Below are 24071 nucleotides of genomic sequence, written 5' to 3' on the forward strand. Positions count from 1 at the left end.
TATCTTTGACACAAATGCCCAAACTGACTTGCCTTTTGAATCTGAGAAGTACAATGCCTTAAGTTATTATTTCAGGCTATAGTACAGCCATTTAACATCTAAACCACCGTCCTGTGCAGCATGTTCCTGACACGACTTGAAATACATGAGTTTAACCACCAAAACTGAATGTAAAGTGGATTATTTAGAAGAGTGACAAGAAATCCTTTCAGTGTATCATTATTGTTTTGTATTAATAATGTTGACTACCAGTTTGCTTGTAAAGTTCTTCCTTAACATAATTTACATATCTGTAACCTTAGAAGGTTATTCACTCCAATTTGAAATGTAGTAAGATGACATCTGTGGTGATCTATGGCCCAGAGTTGGGGTTTGGGACACTGAAGTTGAACAGGTTTGGGAGGATTGCTACAACTATTAGATTTGGAAAATATATAGTCTTTGGAAATTTTTAGTTTAAACAATAATACTAAGCCTCAGCTTTTCCTTTTGGCTTAATTTTAAATAGGGCTTCCAACCTCTTGTTTTCCAGTATTTTTCCCAACAGACAGAATCCATTTCATGTTCATTCAGTTGTGACTAAATGACTCTATGACTCATAACTCCTCAGCTTGATTGCTCATGCTCTAGGTACCTGGTGACAAACACCCTACAGTCATATATCACTGTACAGACTTCCAGGGTCTCTTTCTGTTTCAGCAGGACCTCAGCTCCTTCCACTGGTACCACACAAAGGATCAGCAACACCAAAGCCATGAGCAACACCAAATTCTCTCTTCAAACAGCTATCTCCTTTGAAGAGAAATACTTCTGAGTGAATACTCAAACTTGCAGGCACTTTCAAGGTGACTTTCTGGGAGGCGAGTGTAGGAGTGAGGATATCATGAAGCAGGGACTGCACTATCAGGCTGAAATCAAACTAAACGCTGTTATTGAATGCAGCCAAGCAAGACTAGAGGTAGGTACTGCCAACAAGAAGTGGAAGAAGTGAAAAAATGACTTTGAAAACAGGATGCCACAACAGCTTCCTTCTATTATTTAAGAGGGCCAATCGTTAACATTCTCACTCCTGACATTTTACCGGCGGCAGCTAAAGAAGAATTAGAAACGGATGGTTTCACAAACTAAGCAGGTTTTCGTCCTCTGTGGGAAGTGTGATGGTGCTAAGGGAAGTAATATCAGACTCTTGAAATGTAAGGATGGGAATACCAAGCAACTGAAGTGGGCAGCTGAACAGATTTATTGCATCATGTACATAATCTTACATGAACTTCAGATCTTAAAGGAGTGCTAATGGAAAGAAGAGAAGAGAGTTTCTCCAGGCAATTCCTAAAGCTACTTTAAATCTTCTAGCAAGTGACTGGAACGATGGCTACTCCAAGCAGTAAAAATAAGTGTCTCTAAATCAACTGGACAAGCATTGCAAAGACAAACAGGGCATTTTCTTGGTGGTGGTGAGAATTTTTCAAGTCCTTGGAAAGAACAGCGGCTGGAGCTTTTTCTCTGTACCCACTGGCTAACACAGAACTGAAAAGCAGCAGTGAATTACAACTTCAGTCAACTCCTTATGATGATTCATCAAAACAAGCTTTTGCTTGGCAATTATTAAATATGAAGTGAAGAAATATCTGATAGACACTGGCACCACAAAGTTACACTACCGTGAATTACTTCCTATTTTCCCAGCACGTTTAAGAATCATTCTTTCACTCTTCTAATATAATTTTAAGATTCTTCATGAAATACAAGAGCTCCATCCTGAGCTTTTTTTTCCCAGGGCACAATAAGCCATAAATGAAAATCATAAAATCATAAATGAAATCATAAAAAAGGCCACATATTTTAAGCTGTTGATATGATGCAGATTTAAAAGGACAGTTGATTTTCTTAAATCACTGTTCTTGTCTAGTGTATAACAATAGTATCTACATAAACAAAATCTAGAAAACTACCAACTCATTATAACATTCCTATATTTCACCTCTGATGTTACAGGAAACAAAATTTGATGTTACTGATCTATTCCAACCACTAAACTGTTCTATAAACAGCCAGTAACACTAAGCTCACAGATCTGTAATTTAAAGAAATAACACACATGAATGTAGTTTATTGAAAGATAACATACCAGAACTTCATATTCAGGTCCCAGCAGGTTTTCCCACTTGGATTTCAGCTCATGTGCTGGAGGGAGCAGGACTCTTCCTAAATATGAAAGTGAATATTATATTTACAAGCATACTGAACATTCAGAAGTAAGCTTATTTCTAAATACTTCAATAAAAATTCAGTATAAATAAAAGATTAGAGGGTGCAATCCCAAAAAGGAAAGTGCATTAAGCTGAGTCAAACTGTGCAAATCAAAAATGTCTTTCTTAGCAAAACAATGCAAAATGTCAGCTACTGCTAACGTGTGATTTATTCAACTGAGAGGCAGAAATGATGCTCACACTGATGAGATGTGAGTTCCGTAGATATAGTACTGTAAATAAATCATTCTTTCAGGCTGCAAAACAAATTTCACATGGCTTCACAATTTGTTGCTATAAAAATGCTTACTACTCCAGGGAGGCATCATCTCCCACCAAAATGAACCCCCCTTAAGAAGTAAAACACCTGACAAGATATTGCTGTTACTGAGGGGCTGCGTCAGCACAACGCAGTCACAGACTTTATTTCTACATTTGGCAGGTAGAAAGGCTTGTCTAGTTTAATTAGGCCAGTAAGTAACATGAGCTTTAATATAAGCTCCAGTTCTAAACCAGTCTTCCGTGGGAACTTGGCTATCTTGACATTTATATCTTTTCAGCTTTCTTACTTATGCAACCAAGGCAGTATTACATTCATGTAAGACAATTTGACAGAGCTAGACAGCATAAAATGACTGGCTGCCCTGCATTTGACCTCATCCAGAAGCTCAGTGCACATATAAAGTTCCAAGCTGAAGAAATGTTTAACTGGTAAGAATCAAACTCTAAAGCAAATTCCATCTAGCAGCTACAGCAGCAGCAACTGAGGTCTGAATTATCAAAACCTGGGGTTTTTCCCCCTGAATAACTGTAATTTTGTCAGATGTCTAGACAAGGCACAGACCACTTTGTATTGCTGCTATGTCACAGTGAAATTTAGAATGTAAATCACAAGATCACTGCAAGAAGGACATTGAGGTGCTGGAGCGGGGCCAGAGAAGGGCAACAGAGCTGGTGCAAGGCCTGGAGCATAAGTGTGATGGGGAGCAGCTGAAGGACCTGAGGGGGTTTAGTCTGGAGAAGAGAAGGCTCAGGGGGGACCTTATAGCTCTCTACAATAGCCTGACAGGAGGATGGAGCCAGGAGGGGGCTGGGGTTTGCTCCCAGGTAACAAGGGATGGGACAAGAGGAAATGGCCTCAAGCTGCACCAGGGGAGGTTTAAACTGGAGATTAGGAACAATGTCTTCACCAAAAGGGTTGTCAAGCACTGGAACAGGCTGCCCAGGGCAGTGGTGGAGTCACCGTCCCTGAAGGGATTTAAAAGATGTATAGATGTGGTACTAGCGAAACAGTTTAGTAGGTGACCTGGCAACGCCAGGATAACAGTTGGACTCAATGACCATAAAGGTCTTTTCCAAGCTAAATGATTCTATGATTCTATTCTATTTTGCACACAAACTAGTGAGTAAAATACCTCAAGGGGGTAAAAAAGTTCAGAGCCTACCTACTAGCAAAAGCCAACGCAAGTGGGATGTCAAGCTGCCTCAGCTTTCAACACCTTTGCAGACTGCAAAGATAAAACATGAGCTTTGCAATACAATCCTCATCACATCATTTTATAACTTTGAATTTTCTGCTTATTAAAAACAAAGATTTAAGTTAACTTACACCATATCATAATCCATCACTGTATGACACATAAGCATATTCTGTCTGATCTACACTAAGAAACCACACTCCTCAGAGCCTACCGAGTGAGATTTCACTTGGAAATATCCAGAGCACCTTTAACCTGTAGGCTCAAGGAAATGCAGGTATTCAAGGATTCCAGAAATACAGATAACTATTTTCTGTCACCAACAAGAAATCCAACTAGGGATAAAAACTTGGGGTTTTAAATACAGCCCACAGTTCCCTCTGAAATAAATTATCTCCATAAAAGAAAAAGGAAGAAATATGGTCCCAAAATTCTCAGCTGTGAAAGGTTTTTTCCTCCATTGAAACTGAACTGAAGCTTCTAAGAAGTCCTCTTTGTAAACCTTGTTATTAAGCATAGGCTGATCACTATCTTTATTCCCAAACTGCAGCAAGAACAGAACACCAGCACATTTTTCCACTCCTTCTACTTGCAGAACTACTCGGGGACAGAAATTCTTTCATCTATTTTTCTGCTATTACAAAGTTATAGTGTGAGCACACAGGACCTAAGCACCTGCAATCCCCTGTGCAGCCCAATAGAGATTTGAAGGTTCACCAGGAGTAATGAATCTTAGGGTCAGGCTCTAAGTTCAGTTCTGTAACTGTAAGCTGTGTTCAGTTGGCTGAATACAGATTTCTTTCTCACTTCAAAACCACATTACCTAAATCTACGAGTTGTTTAGAGCAGGTGCTGATGCACGTCCCCATTTGAAGTTTTCCTCTTTCTTTCTTTCTTTCAAACACACTTTGAAGTTTTTGCTTGTAACTTCCTCAGAACTGTGGAAATGTTGGCTGGAGTGATTTGGATTAAATATATTCAATTCCAATAGTATCACCCAATTCACTTAAAATGCACCTTTACCCCAGAATAGCTTTTTCCACATGACAGCTAGTAGGAAGTTTCTTTCTAGTCTCTCATCCAGCTGGGATTTCTCATGACCTGAGGTATGTATCACATCTTCTATAATGTGCAAGGCCTCAGACATGAAAATGCTTCCCAAGGGACAGCTTTCATTAGCAACAATTTTCAACATATTTAGTCTGTCTTTCTGCCTGCATTTCTATACAGTTTTTAATTTCTAATTAGAACACATCAAGAATAAATCATGAATGTGTTGGAAAAATCCTGGTCAAAACTGTCAACATGTTCAAAACTGGGATCTTTCCTTCTTGCACTATCCTCCTGGTTTCACAAACTTACTATACAAGGATGTGGACTGTGCTCTAGTGCACTTCATTAATGCACTACCTTTACCTTCCCTACTGCTGGATACTTTTCCTGGCTGCCTTTAAGCGTCTGACATGCATCATCATCTCTTTGGGTTTTGAGTACTGCTGCAAGGCAAAAGAAAGCAGTTCTGCCCACTCTGCAGTCTTGCAGATGTAGCTGTTAATTGCCTCTAGTCTGCTAGCAGAAAGTTTCAGGCCTCATACACCCTGCATCTAAAACCATGTTGCCTTTGTAACGGAACTGCTTAAGCATGGGCTTGCCTGGCTAGAAATACTATTTAATACCTCCCCAGGAAACACAATTTAATAAGAATTTCACACAACTGGGCTTAAAGGGAAGTAATACCTATTTCATATAACATACCTTTTGCATTAAACTTCTAAAAGCATTTCCAGAGTTTAGTCAGAGCCTTAAATTAGCAGTATTTACTTTAGCACTATTATAATGAAGTGCTCATCACCACGTCCAAAATAAGCACCTATCGTTGGAATTTAAACTTGGCCATTAAAGTCTATCCCAAGGTGAAATCTCATACACGGTATTTCAGTGTAAGTAAAATTTGCAACTAAGTATTTCAACATTTTAACAGAGACACACACACTTTATAGTTGCATAAAGCTTTTGCAGAACCTTGTAACTTACAAGTGGTTTCTCACTATGAAAAACCACAGTTTAATCAAGCAATGATACTTGCTTACTATTGCATTAAACACTTCTGATTCATTACTGAGTTTCAAAGCCATGCCCCTGGCAGTATCCTGCTGGCCCACAGAGGACCAGCACTGCTAGATTATATCAAGGGCAGTAACCAACTGCAAATAAACTGTTTTCAGTGTTTAAATGTTGGTATCCCAAGATACACTGTGCATACAAACAGGTTAGCCTGTATTCTTCAGGGTAAGGGAAGTTTGGACACATACATAGGAGAACAGAAACATCTGGTAGCACACTTGGTACATGTTGCACCAGTGATATACCACACGCTCCCTGCAAGAGATCAGCAGGGGTCCAACTGACAGCCACGGATTCCAGGCAATGAAATCCTTGCTAGACTCAGGTGTATCTACACCATACCTTGCAGAGTTTCAAGGAAAGGGATCATGAGATTTGCACAATACTGGAATTGAATGGGAGCTACTTGTATAGGTACAACTTCACAAACTCCTTTTGAAACTGAGGGCTCTGGAGTATTTATGGAGACACAGTGGATTCACATCAAAGCAGTTTGTGTCTGCTATGAAAAGGGCTCAAAAAAAACCCAGTTTGATCGAAGCTGATTATCAGCAGAATAGGAATCACTAAGGCATATCTAGATAACACATCTTGAGACTAGCAGAGTTTATTAACTTCAAGCCAGGTAAAAGCAATTTTACTTCCCAGCCTAAAACGATCCTGGCATTGATAGAGCACATTTGCACAGCACTAGGTATTAGGTAACAAATTCCTCAGAAAGTTCCCATTGCACCAGGGCAGATATCTGCAGGCTGTGACACCAGATAACCCAATCAGGAGGAGTCAGGAACTGACTACAGAGATATTGTTCACTTCAGTAGAAAAAGAAAACACTCTGCGCACAGAAAGTGCCACAGTAATAAAGAACTGGATAAGTGACACAGGACTGCATGTGTTGCTCTTCTCTATGTCATAATGAGTGTAAGTCCTCCCGGTTCTTCTGCCCCTAAATACATCCTGTTGCTCAGCCCTTAGGTTAGTTGCCCATTGTAACTACAAATCAATATATGCTTTTCCATTCCTACAGTTACAACAATGCTTTGATAACCTCATGTCTCAGCTACTCAACCACCTCTGTTTTGGCTTCCTATTTCTGGGAACATGCAAAAGTCACAACAAAGGATGTCTCGTTATGAGGCTTGGACAGAAAAGTAAAACAGAATGGAGCATAGGAGCTGCTACATTTCTCTCGTTTCCAGGTTGTCTTTAATACTGACAGATCTTCTACAATCACGGCAAAATTGTTATTCACTGACAGCCGTAATTTAGAATCCTCTATTACATCTACATATCTTCAAAATTACAAGGCATAAGGATAATTTATGCTGACTTTAACACAAGCTGTAGAAATTCACCCAGAATTTCCTGTAGAAGAGCCCAGAAATCTGCAGAGGAATTGAAGCATGCCTTCTGGAAAGACCTTCAGCCTTAACCTTGAATCAGAAGTCAGCTAAAAACCAAAGCAGTCCATGCCTTTGTGATCTGCCCATATGTTCAATTGCCTTTGCTGTTAAAAACACATGCCTAATTTGAACTCCTGTCCAGCTATCAGGTCTTTCCACCTATTATGCCTTTGTAAAACCAGAGGTTCTCATCTGCCTGCATAGGTGTACAATTTCCAGTTCTGCCAGTAAGCTCAGGACAAGCAAAACAGAAATGGCTTATCTAGAGAGTGAACTCTAGCTTCTAAAAGTAGCAAGAGAGGAAGCAGTATGCAGTGGTATTAGTACCACAAGGTAAGTGAGTTGGGTCTGGGAGCCAGCAGGTAGCAAGTAGAGATTCATTGCTAAGTGGTGAACCTCGCAGGAGTTGACATAACCTGTGCTAGGCTTCCTACTTCTCCAGGAATGCCAGCGAACAGGAGCTCTATAAGCAGGACAAGCAAAGAGGGGCAAGGCATTTATGTGGCAGGTGGCACATAGATGAGAGAGATGCTCACAGAAATGACATCTGTCTCATATTGTGGAAAATGACCTACGAATGGAGACATGTTAGAAGACATGTCCCGTCCTCACTGCTGCAGTGCCTCTGGTCCTTCAGAAAGCCACACTCAGTCAAAACTCCTGAGGGAGGGAGGAAGGGAGGATGTTGCAGCTCAGGTCACAGGTTGTAGGAAGCCATATTGAGCAGCTCAGGAGATGAGTTTTGATGAAGTTACTGCAGTACCAAAAGAGGAAACTGCAACAAATGGGCATCAAAGATGATGTACAGGAAAGCAACAGAAGATTTTGAAAAGACTGCAGATGCAGGTGCCTAAAACCTGTGAGGGCAAGATAGGTATGACAGAGGTAAGACTGGATCAGGAAATAAATGTGAACTCCCAAGAATTCCATCTCCTGATGCTGCTCACCCAGCAATTTGGTTCAGGGCCCTAGCAGCACAGGAGGCTGAACACATCTTCTCTGTCAGAAGACTGCAGACAGGACAGCTCAGGTCAGCAGAGTAGGACCAGGGCTAGCAAGAGGAATTGGTGAGCTGGAGGCATTCAGCTCTACAGACCTTATGAAATTCCACTGCTTATAATCCACAAAAAACCCCAACCAGCCAACAAAAAATCCAAAATATGGCAATCAAAGGGGGATCACTAATGGCTGGAAAAGGGCAAACTTCATGCAAGGAGAAAGACCCAGAGAATTATAGGCCAGTCAGTCTCACCTTTGGTCCTGCAGAGATTATACTTCCTTTGGAATCCATTTCCAAAACCATAAATGATAAGAAGGTGAATCAGGAGCAGTTAATATAGATTTGCCAAACAACTGACCAATCTGACTGCCAAGATAGCCCTACATGGATTCAAGTGTAATACACCTCAACTTTACCAAAGCTTTTGACACCAATTACACTGGTAGTCTCATTTGGAAATTGAGGCACAGGTTTGATGACTGCTAAATAAGGCTGAAGATCAGATGGACCACCAGGATGAAAGACAGCATTAATCAGCGGCACAACAGCCAGTTATGAGAGAAGGCCAATTGTTACAGGGGCTAACATCCAGTATCTTCATCAGCGTCCTCTGTGATGGCACAGAATGTACGCTCAGCAAACAATGCACAGTGCTACATCTTAGGGATAGGGTGCAACGGAATAGTCGATAGATCCAACAGGTAGAAGTTTACTTCAGAGGAGCCTGAATATAAAATATTACAGAGCAAAAGCTAAAACAGAGCAAGCCACAACAGCCCATCAGCATTGAAAATGGATCAAAGACAATTCCAAAGACTCAGAAGAGACAATACAAGATCTATTATCCACCTGTTTTCTGTAGATTCTGCTTCTTTATATTTTGAAGATTATCATTTTGTTGTTGGATTTCCTCACTCTTAGTGTCCATACTAGTTTCAGTTCCTACAGCTCCAGGGGACACAAAGGTTGGAACAGTAGGATGCACTGTGAAAACAGATGAAAAATAATAAATCACATGCTGCAAAATATAGGAAGTAGTAACACTGCCTCAATAACTACTCTTCTTTTGGCTACACAAGAGTTCTGTGCTCAATTTTCCTGAATCCCTCATTTCTGTTTCTTTCCATTCCTCCCTAAGTATCTCATTTGCTACAGTGTGCCCTTACAAAATCTAGGATCACACAGTATTTAGTCCTAATTGTTAAATCAGGTAACTGTAACTTGAGTGAAAAACAAAATCAGTTGCTGAAAAAGAGCTGCAGAAAGGGAGATAAAAGAGGATTACCTCTATCTGAAGGTCTTTCTGAAGAAAGAGTAGAAGAAGGTTTCCTTCTAAGTAAGGTGAGGCGGACAGTCTGTCCTGTGTTACGCAACGCCTCTACTACTTCTTGGTTGGTATAATCCTGTATATTAACTCCATCAACCTACATCAAGACAATGGTATCATATAATAGTAATCACATTACATTCTTAGGCTGAACTGTTCACTTCACATTGTTTTGTGTAGAAATTTTAGGGTTATGCACCCAAGACAGTGGCATTTGCAAAACAATCTTATTAATCAGTTACATTTCACTAATCAGATACTACCAAAATGCATTTTAATGGGAAACACAACAGTAATTTCTCCTGTCTTCATAGGGCAATCACAAAACAGAATTTACTAATCTTATACATGTAAGTATGCCCTGATTTCCCCCTCCAGTTTGTTCTGCTTACAAAAACCACCTTGAGGAGTATTGGGATGAAGCTCCGCAGCAAGTGTAGTCAACTTATAACACTGTTCAGTTCATTATCACTGTTAGTTTTCTCATGGATTTCTAACATGCCCCACACAAGCCTACATACATAACTGTCCATATAATCCACTCTGAATAGCCTGATTCTTACATTAATTCAGGCATTTTAATTTACACCCAAAATATTCTGTTTACCTCACTGTTAGGTTACGCATCAATAGGGGCTTCTACTGCAAAGCTGCAGATAAAAGCACAAGGCTGCATCAGTTTTTGCTCTCACAAAGGAGAGCCTGACTTCAGAAGGTCTGGCATCGCACACATTTCTAAAAGCAATTTAAAATTATATCTCTATAAATATTATCTCTTAAAACAAAAAGACTGTGTTTTAATATGTAATTCATTCCTGCTTGTACTGTGAATGCAAAATTGGCTATTTTTCAATTCCCTGTTATTCAATGGGTTTTAATTTTTCTACACATAAAGCTTGGGTTTTTCAACCTAAATTGTGACTATTAACATTTTGATTGTATCCACACTGTGCTACACAGTCATTAAGGACCATAAACAGTGTGCCACATCTTGCAGAATCTTAACTATCCTCAAATCCCATTCAATTCAAACAGAGGCTAATGCTGCACATCTTTACTTCAGGCCAAAAGCCAAGATTCTCCACTCTGAAACATTCTAATCCACATGCTTGCCTCTTTCACAGTTAACTACTATTTACTACTACTTTGAATATAAAATAATATTTTTAATCACAGCAAGCCAAAGCTCATTGCTGTTACAAATCTACCTAAACAAATACAAACCACCAAATTATTTCCTCTGCAAAGCAGAGAAGGTTTAATTCATTTTAGAAAGTCTTTACTACGTTGTTCTTTTAACACCGAGATGTGTAACGAACCTTTAGCTCTACAAAAACACAGAAGCAGACTATTTTACTTACAGCAACAATTTTGTCATGAACATGAATTTGGCCATTGTGGTCAGCAGCACTCCCAGGTATTATGTTCTTCACAAATATCCCTGAAGGTTCTGTCAGCAGAGGGAGGGGAGAAAGAGAAACAAGTCACTATATTAAGCTCATTTGTTTCTTTTCTGATTAAGATTTTTAATTATAGCCCTTTTCACACACTTCTATCCACAAAGTTATGATTTTGTAAACCACCACCATTTGCATATTACATTCACACAGCTTGGCATCAAACAACTGAGATCTCTGATGGGACAAACAGCACAAACACAACTACCAGTACACTGAGCTCCAAATTTTGTCCTTAAAATGGCTCACACAAGGCCACTTCCTCCATGGATTCATCCTTGTGTTTATCCAGGCTTTAAAGCACAATCACTTAAATCCATACTGCATTCGATTTCAATAGGACTACCTAAGCTAAATGTAAAGTATGTGCTTAAGTACTTTGATCAGGACTTCAATCATCTTACAGCTAAGGAATTTAGTACTTTAAATCTTAACCAAAGAGGATTGTTCTTTAAAAAAGAGAAGAGGAAAAAGAAAAGGGAAAAACATGGAAAACAGAAAAGCTGCCCTTTGTCACGTTTGACATTTGAGTCTTAATTCTAACTTCCAATTAGAACAAGGAAATAAAAACAGAAAACCCTAGTATAAAAACTCCAATCATCAGTTGAAACAGTAACCCTTCCCTTCCACAAACTCGTGCAAAATATGAGATGCTTTTATTCTACTGAATCTTGACACTTCATTCTTTTCTGAACACTAATCTTCCTCAGACACCTCACAGAGTGGTTTGGGTTGGAAAGGACCTTAAGATCATCTAGTTCTAACCCACCTGTCATGGGCCTGCCCAACATCATTTGTCCATGCACAGCAAAACCCCTCCCGGTGCTTCATAAACTGCCTTTTCCCACTGCCTGACACGTGCTCCTCCCCATCCCAGTTCCCAGTGCTCACTGCACTGGCCTGGGATTCCTGACCAGCAACACAAGAGAGTCTCCTGGGATGAAGAGGGCTGGAGAGCAATTCCAGCTGCACCACATTCCCAGAATACTTTCTGGTATCCCTCGAGGAAGGGAGGGGATAAAAAGCACACCCTTTTGTGTAAACCCAGATATTCAGAGTCAACTTTAAAGATATTATCATTTGTGAAGCCAACATTTGAAAAAGAAGTTAACAGCTCTAATTTAACGAGGGCTTGGGGAAAACAACCCCAAGCTGATTCCATGTCCCTGTATCCTAGCATAGGTATTTTAACATGTTCCCAGAGTTCAGGCACTGAAACAGACATCCGCCAAAGACAAGGCTGAATCTCACTTTGGAGCAAGTTCTCCAAATACCTTCTGCACAGATTTTCCAAGTTACACTGTTTCACTGTAAGTAAAGGATATTTGAGAAGCCCCATCCTAGACTTTACCAAATCCTGTAGAACTCACCTACATCACATGTGCCAGCATATCCAACAATTGTTATCCCTAGGCTTTGCCCGTTCTTTTTTATAAGTTCAACATCGTAAGTCTCAAAGAGGTTGGCATTATCCTATAAATAAAGCAGAAGAGTAAAAAAATAGCTCATAATTTGCCAGTACAATTACAATATTTCAAGTTAAGACCTTCAGAAGTGAACAGTGATTTTGATTTTCCTCTTTTAGGAGGGATCATGTTTGCAAAAGAGATATACCCAAGATCTGGTGAAAATAAGGTGCTTTCTATATTCTTTCCTAATGCTTTCTCCACATACATGTCAGAGGTATTTATATTTTATGGAAAAGAAAGGTTTTCTTTAGACTGCTCAGGAGTCATTTCCCTTTGGATTCCACTGCCATGTGCTAATGACAAACTCACAAGACAGCAGAAACCCTCAGTATTTCTTCTCTCCATTTCATATGTCCTGATAAACAGTGTCATGAATGCACTTGCCTGAGCTCTTCATACTGGACAGTTAGGAAGCAAAAAAACCCTGGTATAAAAACAGAATCTTATCACACCACAGCTTTCTGTCAGAAAGTGATGCTTCTCTCTCCTTGTTATCATCTACTAAGGAAGTGAGGGGCAACACAAAAGGGATCTCAGAACCAGGCTTGCTGCTCTGAAATGAAAGAAACCACACATATACACAACAGGCATATATCTTTACTACAGCAGCTGCCTGCTTAAGTGCGGACATGGGTGACTAAGGTAGGTGTTTGAGCTTATTTTAATGCTAGATCCCAAACCACAAACCATTCCAAAAGCCAATCTTACACACATAAGCTTAACAAGTTTGCTTTTACCCTGCTCAGATTTGAACACCTCCTAAACTGCAGAGAGCACTGGAAACCTTCAGGTTGTTTGAGGCAATGGGAAGCAAAAGACTCATTAGTTTACATTAAGTGAAAAAATATTTGTAAGACCTAAAAGGGGAAGGCAGAGAATTCATTGTAAAAGCTTTATTGTTGAACTGGTGTGATGACTTCTCATAACAAACAATACTTGAGAAGAGAAGCATATAACATGACCTGCTCTCCAAACCCTCCACTTACTACAATTACCAAAAAAACCATAAAAGCCACTAGCTAAGATTATAAATGATCTGACCTTACACTGGACAAGTATATGGAGAAAGGTCCCCACAAGGTTGGCCTGTGCAACTCTACTCTGACAAACAAAAATCAAACCTGCCAGAGAGAGCTCAAACATGACACACTAAAGATATTGGTGATAAAGAGAAAAACAATCAAGCACATAGAGCTGGGATTTCAAGGGATAAATTAAAATACATAAAGTTGTTTGTGTTCAGTAATCACATACAGTCCAGTGACATCAAAAAGATGATGATCAGAGTAAGGTCTGCTAAAGCGATGAAATCAGGAGGGATAGCGTCACTGCCAACAGCAAAAATTGGACCAGGGAATTGCAAAACAAAAGAGAAGTTTAATCAAATGCTTTTGAAATATCAGCTTTAGAAGGAGCTATATTAAAAGCAGGCCAATGTTATGGCCTATTTCACTTTTCACTGAAAGAGAAATGGATGGACAGCTATCTCCTTATCACACACACCTCCTTCCACTCACCAACTCATTCAGCTCATTAAATGCTTTCCAACTCTCTTGCTCCATAAGACACTGAGGGAGATGAAGATAAGTTGAGATGCTCTATCACTTATCTTTAGGATAGGGAACCAAAAGAATAAACAAGCCTATAGCAACATCTGAAATGGAGCTATGGCCTTGACAGCCCTGTTATTCTGACAGTCAAAAGCCCCTCATAGTCATGGCTCCTGTGCTACAGACTATTCATTTACATAATGTTACTGGTAGAATGCAAAACACTGGAAGTGGACCCTGGAAAAGTTTAAGTATGGAGTCCTAAATCCAGTCAGCCCAAGTAGGTTGCTAACATTGCCATCAGTATCTTGGCAAGTACAGAAAATATGACTGCTGCGCCCATGCAAAGACATAAGTAGTTTCAGTTACTCTCTACTACATGAAATTTAAAGGAAATAAAATATTAATATAAAACTGAAAAAACCTAACCATGTATTAACAACGCCTTTCTGCTGGTTTGCAAAAAAAGAAAAGGTAATACTTGCTATTCCAAAGCTCACAGCTACTGGGAGTACTCAGAAACCAGAGAGACACTGGATCAAGGAAAAAGTGCTGTTGTAAATCAAACACAAACTGAAAGGTGGATCATAAAATTCATCATTAAGTTACTAAATACATTCAGATTAGTCACTGTTCTTGGCTATTCAAATCTCTCAACATCACAAACAGGAGTTTCTTCAAATCTAAAGTTGAAGGCACAATTTAGTTCAGAAAACAGGAGATGATATTCAGAAAGTAGATGAAATTGCAACATGTTTTTTCCCCTCTAAACTACATATCAGAGATAAGGAGAACACTGAGAAGACATCCAGAAGGAATAACATTTTATATAGTCTGCATCATTTGCAATGCTCAGGGTCTGTCAGTGACAAACAGGCCCACCTTTAAGGTGAGGAACTAAGAAACATAGTCCTTTGTAGAGAAAACAAAACTAGGACCATATAATGTGGACCTTGGAAAATATCATACAGCCAGAAAAGAAGTGCTTCATAGTAATGCTGATTCTCTAGGAAAGCCTTTTTTGGAGTACTAGGCAAGCCCACTTTTAAGACTTCCAACCTTATGTACACAGATTACCCCCTCCCATCTGTCTGACACTTCTGTTTCCTACTACACCAGTCCTCCTAAGAGGAGCTTGAGAAGAACCCAAAATACTTCAGCCACAGTCTTCCAGAGAGATGCAAGACACAAAGCCAATGGCTGGCTTTGCAGTGACTATACCCAGTAAGCAAGAAGGTGAGTTTGTAACAATATGGCTGGTAGTCTGACATATAAAGCTGGTGCTTCAAAAAAATAGCTCTCTTCACTCACATTCAAGAAACTAGACAAGAAAGAAAAGGCTACTCAGATTCTACACCTAAATCTAAGCAGCACAGTAGTAGCAGATGGTACACAAGCACAGCTTTGTTTATGTTTCAAGACCTACTGTACACTTAGTGTAGCATTTGTTGATTTTAATTACTCAAAACTGAAAAGAATGACTTCAAAAACAAGAGACTTTGATATGACCATGATAAGATTTGCTAAAACAAGTTTCAAATTTTTTAGATATATTTCCTATCACAGACAGTAGCGTAGACTATGAAAACATTACACTTCTGTTTCATAAAAAGATGATTGTGCTGAATAATTCTGGTGTGGCCACGGCGCTCTGAGTTTCAGACTAGGGAAATTCACAGTTAAGTTTTAAATCCATTTCCAAATGATTGATTAGCAAAGACGTAATGAGCTAAGAAGAACTAAAAGTCCCATCTACTGATAATGTTTATGGCCTTGGTAATTAAATTACCCACTCTGAAATAAATTCTGGAAAGCTGGTCATTCTGATCCCAAGATTATAGGTATTAATAACATACAGGAAAAAGGGGCAGATTATAGAAGGCAGGGCTCCAATAATGACCACTTAAACACATGCATATGATACCTGGAAGCTCAGAAGAGAAGCACTTTAGGTCTCAAGAACATTCTTCTCCTCCTCCTTTCTGATCACAAGCCACAAACGTACTTAAAACTGTCTTAAGCAAACACCAGATACTTACATTTCCATTTGGAAAGGAAGGTAATGTACTGACTGGCCAGCTCACAGGAGCTGGTGGAGCCTCCATAATTTCACACTTTGGGTCTCTTGCAACAATCATCCTAACTGAATTCCCGCAGTTTCTCAGCACTTGGGCAACTTGTTCACTGGTCATTCCTTGCACATTGGTCCCTCCAATCTGTAAGATGTGATCTCCTGTCTGGAGCCGCCCATCCTTCAGACATACATAAAATTGAAAAATACAAATGTTGCCAGTTTATACATAAAATATCTTTTCCATTACAAAATTTAAGTATGTACAGGCATCTTCATGGCCATGGGAGCAAAAAAAATATCATAAAATTGACCACAAAGGCAATGTACTCAATAATTCAAGGAAGCATTTGCACTGCCACAGTAGTTAACAGAGGTAAATCAACCCTTTCAACACTGAGTAAGATATGCAGGTTGAACAGCACCATTCCGAAGCGGTTACTTTTCTCACTTAGGAGAAAACAGACAGCAACAATGTTTTATAATCTCACAGTTTATGTATTGCTCTTTTATAGAATATTCCTCAACAGGTAGGGGTTAGAACACAAAACACAGCATTTTGATTTAAGACTTCTAAGAGTTTTTCCTAATATTCCTATACGAGCCTGGCGATTCTTTTGTCATATGACTAGCTCCAACGTGGGCGAGTAAATCCACTGAAGGTAACAGGACCCCACATAAACCATTTTTTACATTATAATTATGATTCATGACCTCCATCATCATTCCTATTATAAGCAAGCATTCATAGGACCAAACCCTCAGCTGGTATTGATCAGCACCACCTTAGATGTATTCATTTATACTGCACTCATAGCAGAGTTTTGCCCAGAACTAACTCAAACTCATTTCCACACTCACCCAATTTTAACATGGGTATATGCTCATTATTTCACATGTTCTTAGTGACGTCTTATTCAGCTGAGAATGATGTGGTGAGTTCTTAACTTACATCCTTCATTTGCAGCCAAAACACTTTATTCCTTACAGCAAAACAGGTGTTACAAAGTAATTAAAAAATACTCATTTATAGATGACAGGTTCAGAGAGCGGAAGCCAAGGAAAAGCCAACATTTTCCAGTAAAGCTCTCTGAATCTCCAGCTTTTGTTTCCATCCTATACTAGAGGAAGCACCTCTGCCACCTACCAGATCTGCATGTATTCCAGACCCCAAACATTATAACTTGACATGACCAAATTCACATTACAAATCCATATCTGTTTTGCTATTGTACATGTTCTACTCCTAAAATGTACCAACACTCAGCACTGCGTCTCTAAAGATTAGCAATCAAAGGTTGCAAACTGTACCCGTGCAACTTTCAAGGTATCAATAACTATAAAAAGCTTGCATCAGTCCTAAGTGTCTCCCTGAACTGGTCAGACAGCAAGGCAGGGATCAAATCCACTAAAACCAGGACATCTTCAATCTATGAAGTGAAATTTGCAATGCAATTACTTCAATTGTTCAATCTGCCAGACAGATTCTCTTGCCTGGCAATTCATCTGGAGAGTTTGTTTCAAATATCCCAAATTCTATATAGGATGTTCAAATACTTTCAATACTTTTGATATTTTCAGCCTTTGGTCAGTCTGGGGGAGAACAAATAATCTGAATGTAACTGAAGGTTAGACAACTTTTCCAAATTTCTTCACACTCAATGTTATAAAAGCCAGAGCATGTCTGAGAAACAACTTAATTCATATCAGGTGCTGACTTTTTCCTCAATCATAGCTTCAACATTTATTTATAAAGTATACGTTGGCATTCAGACTTTGATGCTATCAGCTTCCTTTTGTTTAATTGTATTAGTTTATTTTAAGACTGTCAAAACCAGTTAATTATACTCTACAATCAAACAAGAAGTGACATAATATAACAAATTACCCGATCTGCTAATCCCCCAGGAACAATTGTTCTTACAACTACTCCACTTGATTTTCCTCCTACAATTCCAAAGCCTAATCCTGAACCATCGTTAATCAGCTCAACGTCTTCAATGTGGCCCCAGTGAATCTGCAATTAATAGAAACAGAAGATTTTAATTTCAGCTGATCTTTAATGTTTCTCACTTTCACATGTACCAGGAATGAGAATTAATCAGAGCAATTTTCTCTCCCTGCCCCACATATTGAAGATCTGTTGGATTTTGTTCAATCAGCTTCATTTCCTTATAAATACGCAGTGGGATTTCTCATCTGTTTTTAAACATACACTTTGTCCTTTGCTTTCAGGATAACAGGATACTAGGAAAAAAAACTTGACTAAGAAAAACCAATTTCAAGATTTTCTTGCCAAAATGAAAACTATCTTTTTACTTTTTCATAAATCAAGAGTATTACAAACAACAGAGAAAAACAGAGGCTTGCACTGGCCTAGTTTTCACTTAGCATTGCCCAGATTCTTATTTCTGTTATTTCACTTACACACTCTAAACACCACCAGTACATGCTGAATTAATAGCGCAGTACGATGTTCTGCCATACTGAATTGGAAGCATGTTTCTAAGCTACACTGTACCATGACCTTATGTTCTACAAGACAATCTGAAAATAACAAAGCTGTTAAGCAACCCAAACCCAGCCAATGTTTCTGTCAGATTAGTATCTCATAGAAACCAAAATGGAGCAAAGTAGGCAGATTTAAGTCTTCTGTGAATAAAGGATTTATTAGCATACTGAAAATCTTTGCCAAAGCCAGTTAAATATCATAAAAGAAGTTTAAATACCCCCTGTAGAGAGATATATTTGTATTTTATTTTGTTAGTCTGTTCAGTGCAGATCTTTCAATGAAAAAGCAGTTAAACTTTAATTCTTTAAAATTTTCAGTGTAATAAACAATATTGATTATCCACTAAAACCTTCAGATTTCACTAGCTCTGGAATAATCATGACGGAAATAATTACTGCGAATAAGGAAAAGCACTGCTCTTAAGCAGATTTTCAACAAAACCTACTAGCATAATAAATTAAGATTCCAATACTGCAAACTGTGGATTTAGGTGTGCAGTTTGACCAAATTCAGTGAAGCCACCTGGACCATATGGTTTGAACACAGATGGAAGTTCAACCCTAGCTTATTACATGTCCCACTGACAATCTCTCCTTGGTCAAGAAAACAAAAGGGTTCACAATCAAAGTAATTTGTAGTGTAAAACCCCCCAAACTGATAATTAAACAGGGATTGAGAGGTTCTTTAGCAGATACTTTTTGTTTGTTTTTAAAGCAAAGACAAGGCTTTTTGTTTTGAGCAGTTTAAATTTAAATTGGTTGGGGTATTTCAAGCAGTGTTCAGGACAGGCTATGTTTACACTCTTTTAAGATGTAATCAGAGCATCTTTAATTGCTGAGTACAACTACGTTTCAGCAGGGTATATATGTAAAATGCTTTACCCAGCCTATGCTGAACAGACCATGCTGTTAAGATTATGTTGAGCTACTACAGCTTCTGCTATCCCCTAAAAACCCAGGATCTATTTTATAACAACCTCACGCAGTTTTGCAAAGGCAGCCTTATACTTATTGTATGATCAGTCTAAATGAAATGTCATCACATAGAAAATCTGATTAAAGAAAAAAATCCCTATATGCAAAGCTTGCTAACACAAACATAACCACAAAAAAATATCCAGCATAGTTCAAAATCTGATTTTGACAGTATTACAATAACTCACAGTCTCAGGTGGATTTATATCACTTAATAAGACAGCCGAAGTTCTGCTGTTCCCTTGAACTGGCTCCCTAGCCACGATCAGATGTAGGGATCCTGTGGCTTGCTGGAGGAGGGCAATAGCGTGCTGATGGGAAATGTTCTGATCCAATGGGGTGCAATTAATGGCCAGTATGTGGTCGTTTTCCTTTAGTCTTTGATCCCTGAACAAAACATTGAAAGAAAATGGAAAATGCAGCATAGTGACTTCACAAGAGGCTTGTGTAATTTAAATAAGAATATGCAAAATACACAATTATGCAAGGTTAAATATTTATATCTTTTTTAAAATCTGGCTATTAGACTGTCTTCACCAATACCCAAACTACGTGCAACATATTGTGTTCCAACTTTAACACAGTACAGACATGTGCTCAATATTTTCCTTTGCTTCTATTCAAAATTCCATGAAATTCCCTCATCTTTTCTTGATAATATTGAATTACAGGGCATGAAAAAAAATATTTTTGTAGTTACACAATGAACTAGGAACTATTCTTCATTATGTTTAACACTACACGATACCATCTTCAAGTATGCGCAACTCAGGCTATGATATTGGTTTATATCATTGTTTAATCTAAAGATTGTTGAGCTGCATATTTTTATTTTACTCAGAATTTACAGTATCAAACTTCAGGCATGAAACTTCCTTTGAGCAATACACAGTTCAAGTTATACCTTGAGATAATACACAATGTCACAGTTAATTCGCCCTAGTGATGAATTTAGATTTGTGACAAGAGAGAAACCATCACTCATCTCCTTTGTTAAATATTCATTCTGAGCACGAGACCAAACTGTTACTTAGACAGACAGTGCCTTCAAAGCTCTGTAGGAATCCAAAAAAAAGTCTCCAGGACATCTTGTCTCAGAAGCAAAATAGGAAGCCTGCTGGGGAAATTTATAAACTCCGAAACAATATAACTGTACATCTTAACTAACGCATTTTAAACCTCCTTTTTATCATGCGACGTTGAAGATGTTTCCCAGAAATCACTTCCTTCAAGCATGAACCATATTTTAGATTCTCTCATCAAAGAAAGTGAGCAGCAGGTCATCAAATCCTAAAGTGAGATATTCACCCTCCTTTGACATCCGGATCAGTCCATCTGTCTCCACTTTGAAAGAGCCTAATATGCTTTTCTTTAAGAGTTCTCTAGTGTGTTCTCTGTGGGCCCATAGCCATTATCATTCCAACCTCTCCCCACTCTTTTTGTCATCCTGTGTTGGCACTTCCTGACATGTGTTATTTAAAAAGTGACACCAATGACTTGAAATCTAGACACATTTTCTTGAAACATAATTCCAAGCACTGCATTTGTCTCATGCCAACTCTTGTGGTTTTACAATCACATTTTATTTTTAAAGGATTGCTCTGTCTTTTGTTGTTGGGTGAAAACCCACAGACAATACAGGAAGAAACTGCCTGAAGCCTTGATTCTATGATGACATCTGTGCAGGGATCTGTCGGGAGGACTGGATCTAAATTTACACAGGAAACAAACAGTAAAACTAACTATAAATAGGGCATTGTCATAGGCACATAAATAAAGAAACAAGGAGGGGGAAAACATTTCAGGGACACAATGCATAAAAAGAATCAAATGAAAGCTAATTTTTATTTTCCTTGTATTCTTTTCTGAGTTTTCTTTTGTTTTTTTAATCAGTTCTCAAGATTCTCTCAAGTGAGTCATGATTTCTGGAAATTCCATTTATGAATGGCTTAGATATTTAAAACTCATCAGAAAATCCAATCCTCAAAACACAAGGCCGTTTAGTTGAAAAGCCAATATTCAAGATACCACCATCAAAACACCCCACCAGATAACCCAGAAAAACATGTGAGTCTGATAGAGTTTTCAATGTGAAAGTCATGACTTTTCCTTTCATGGAAACGCTGCAATTTTCCAATACATTTATAAAGATCTCACCTGTCAGCTATGCTTCCTGGCTGGACTTCCTTGACAAAGATACCAACTTCTCCCAAGCTGTGATTTTTAAGGGCAACCACGCTAAATCCAAGACCTCCAACAGAAGGCTTTTCAATCTTTATTGATTCTATTTGCCTCCCCTAATAAAAGAGAAAAATATATACTAATTTTTAACGCAATACAATGAGCTAATTTAAGATTTATGAACACCCGGAGAATTATTCGCCTCCTAAGACTAAACAAAGGCAAAATACTGAATATGTTATTTCTATAAAAGCTCCTCCATTTATTATTTTTAATATAGCAAAGTATTGGATATGTGAGTACTCTGAGGTTCTGAAACCTCAGGGAATTTAAGAGCTGCTTTCACACTTCATTCGCATTATGAGATGAATTCCAAACTGGATGAAAACTATGAACGAAGTGCTGTCTAGAGCAATATATTTGGGATTTCTGGAAACGTTGCATAGCTAAACTAAATGACTTGTCTTTTGGCTCCCCTTGTGTTTAATGCTGATTTTTAGGTGTGTGTTCAAAAGATTGCAGCTTTTAAATAAAGAACTTAATTTCCTTCCCCTCCCTGCAACTTCACACTAAAAGCTACAAAGAGCTGGCTTTTGTGAAAAGCTGCTTGCTTTTCACTTCTAATACAAGATTTCTGGGGGTGTTTACTGGGAAATATTACTTAGATAATGCACTGCTATCACAGCTGGTTTATCTAAAATAATGTGCAGTCCTCACTGCTAAATCTTCTATCTGATGAGTTAATGACACAGTAGTGAGAAGAGTTATGCTCAAAATATTACAGCTACATTAAGGTAGGCAATTAGCAACAGTTACTACAGCAAGGCCTGAGTAACCAACTACATTACTAGTTCAAAGTAACACAGAACAATACATTTGTGGTATAAATGCCAATCCCACATGGGTGGTGTCTGCACCTGTACAACTTCCATAAGCATCTGGTACATCACATGTTAATGAAATCAGCATCTGCCTGGCAAAGTTTAGACGAAGAGTTAAATAAAATATTACACGCCAGGTCTTTTAATCATTTGCACTGTCCATATATTAACCAAGCTGGGACATTTCCAATTTAAAATGTGCTTGATAAAACAAGTCTCTCCATCAAAATAAGTTTAAGCAGATAATGTCCATTTTCAATTAAGTGTCATCAAGTACCCAAAACATTTTCTGGCAACTGGAGTTTCTTATCTACATTAGTGCCTTTGGTAGAAAGGCAAAAAAAAAAAACATGGCAAAGAAAGAAAAACAAACCCAAACCCAAACACCAAACCACTGCATGATCTTTCACAGGGCAAAGTTATCCTCAGCACTTCTACTCTCTGACTGCCTAGGAGGCACCGCACTCCCAGATACACAGCAAAAAAGCATGTTTGAAAATGTACTACAAAAGCCTGGAAGAAAAACTTTTGACATTCAAGGAAAATAAGTTTGGTTCACTAAACCTGAAAGCCTTACCTTTGCCATCTGTTGGATGATTTGGTTAAATTCATTAACTCCCAGGTTTGGAGTGAAGGTAGACACTTTGGGTTCAAGTGAACTGCATGGTGTATACACGCTCCCAGCAGCAACTGATTTGTCAGCAAAGACTAGCAGCCCTCTCTTGGTAAAATCAAAATCTACAGAACGGTCAGGAGGCATATAATTGAGCTGTTGAAAATTAACAAAGATGTAGAAAAACTATTAAGAGATTCCTACATATATCATTTTGTGTGAAGACTGGCAAAGAAGAAAGCACACATATGCTCATAGATGCCTATTGACACAAATATACTCACCTGTGTATTATAATACATATATAATATGTATAATATGCACACCTAAATAAGGCAATGTTAATATATAAGCTATAACCAAGCTACCAAGTTTAAACTGTTTTTCAGAAGGAAAGTTCCCTCAATGTTTCAGCTGTGTTTCTAGTCCACTCATTTTCTCTATTTCTTTCATGATGCTTCCCTGCCTGGCCCATTACTCTCTTTTCACCCTGATATTCCAGAAACACCACATGCAAAAAGCACCGAACATTAAAGAATCACTCAAGTGCTGTTGAAACTGTCAGGGAAACCTAGACAAATTTGGCACAAGAATCCATTTTTTTAAGAGCCACTTAGTCACTCAGGAGCCGAAGGCCTGCTCTCTATTATCTCCTTCCCAGAGAGAGCCTGGGGTACAAACTACCCACCCTTGGCCATGCTATTATTGCTAAAACTTGCAGTTCAATTTCCAGTCTGACAGATAATGAAAAAATGAAGAAATATTCCCAGTGCAACATAGGA

General features: G+C 38.5%; 1 protein-coding gene across 5 annotated transcripts in view; it reads right to left on the minus strand.

The window, feature by feature from the left end:
- The window catches only part of PATJ (PATJ crumbs cell polarity complex component), a 155111-nt gene that overhangs the window by 124049 nt on the left and 6991 nt on the right, over positions 1-24071 (minus strand). For all 5 annotated transcript variants that reach the window (XM_065673193.1, XM_065673191.1, XM_065673192.1 and 2 more), the window contains exons 4-13: positions 23254-23445; positions 21772-21911; positions 19803-20001; positions 18017-18145; positions 16097-16309; positions 12409-12511; positions 10943-11031; positions 9540-9678; positions 9104-9238; positions 2129-2205 (exon numbers count right to left, since the gene is read on the minus strand). In XM_065673193.1, coding sequence (XP_065529265.1) covers positions 2129-2205; positions 9104-9238; positions 9540-9678; positions 10943-11031; positions 12409-12511; positions 16097-16309; positions 18017-18145; positions 19803-20001; positions 21772-21911; positions 23254-23445 — 1416 coding nt within the window. The remainder of the gene's footprint in view (positions 1-2128; positions 2206-9103; positions 9239-9539; positions 9679-10942; positions 11032-12408; positions 12512-16096; positions 16310-18016; positions 18146-19802; positions 20002-21771; positions 21912-23253; positions 23446-24071) is intronic.

Source organism: Lathamus discolor, chromosome 3, assembly GCF_037157495.1.
Source record: "Lathamus discolor isolate bLatDis1 chromosome 3, bLatDis1.hap1, whole genome shotgun sequence".
Lineage (NCBI taxonomy): Eukaryota > Metazoa > Chordata > Aves > Psittaciformes > Psittacidae > Lathamus > Lathamus discolor.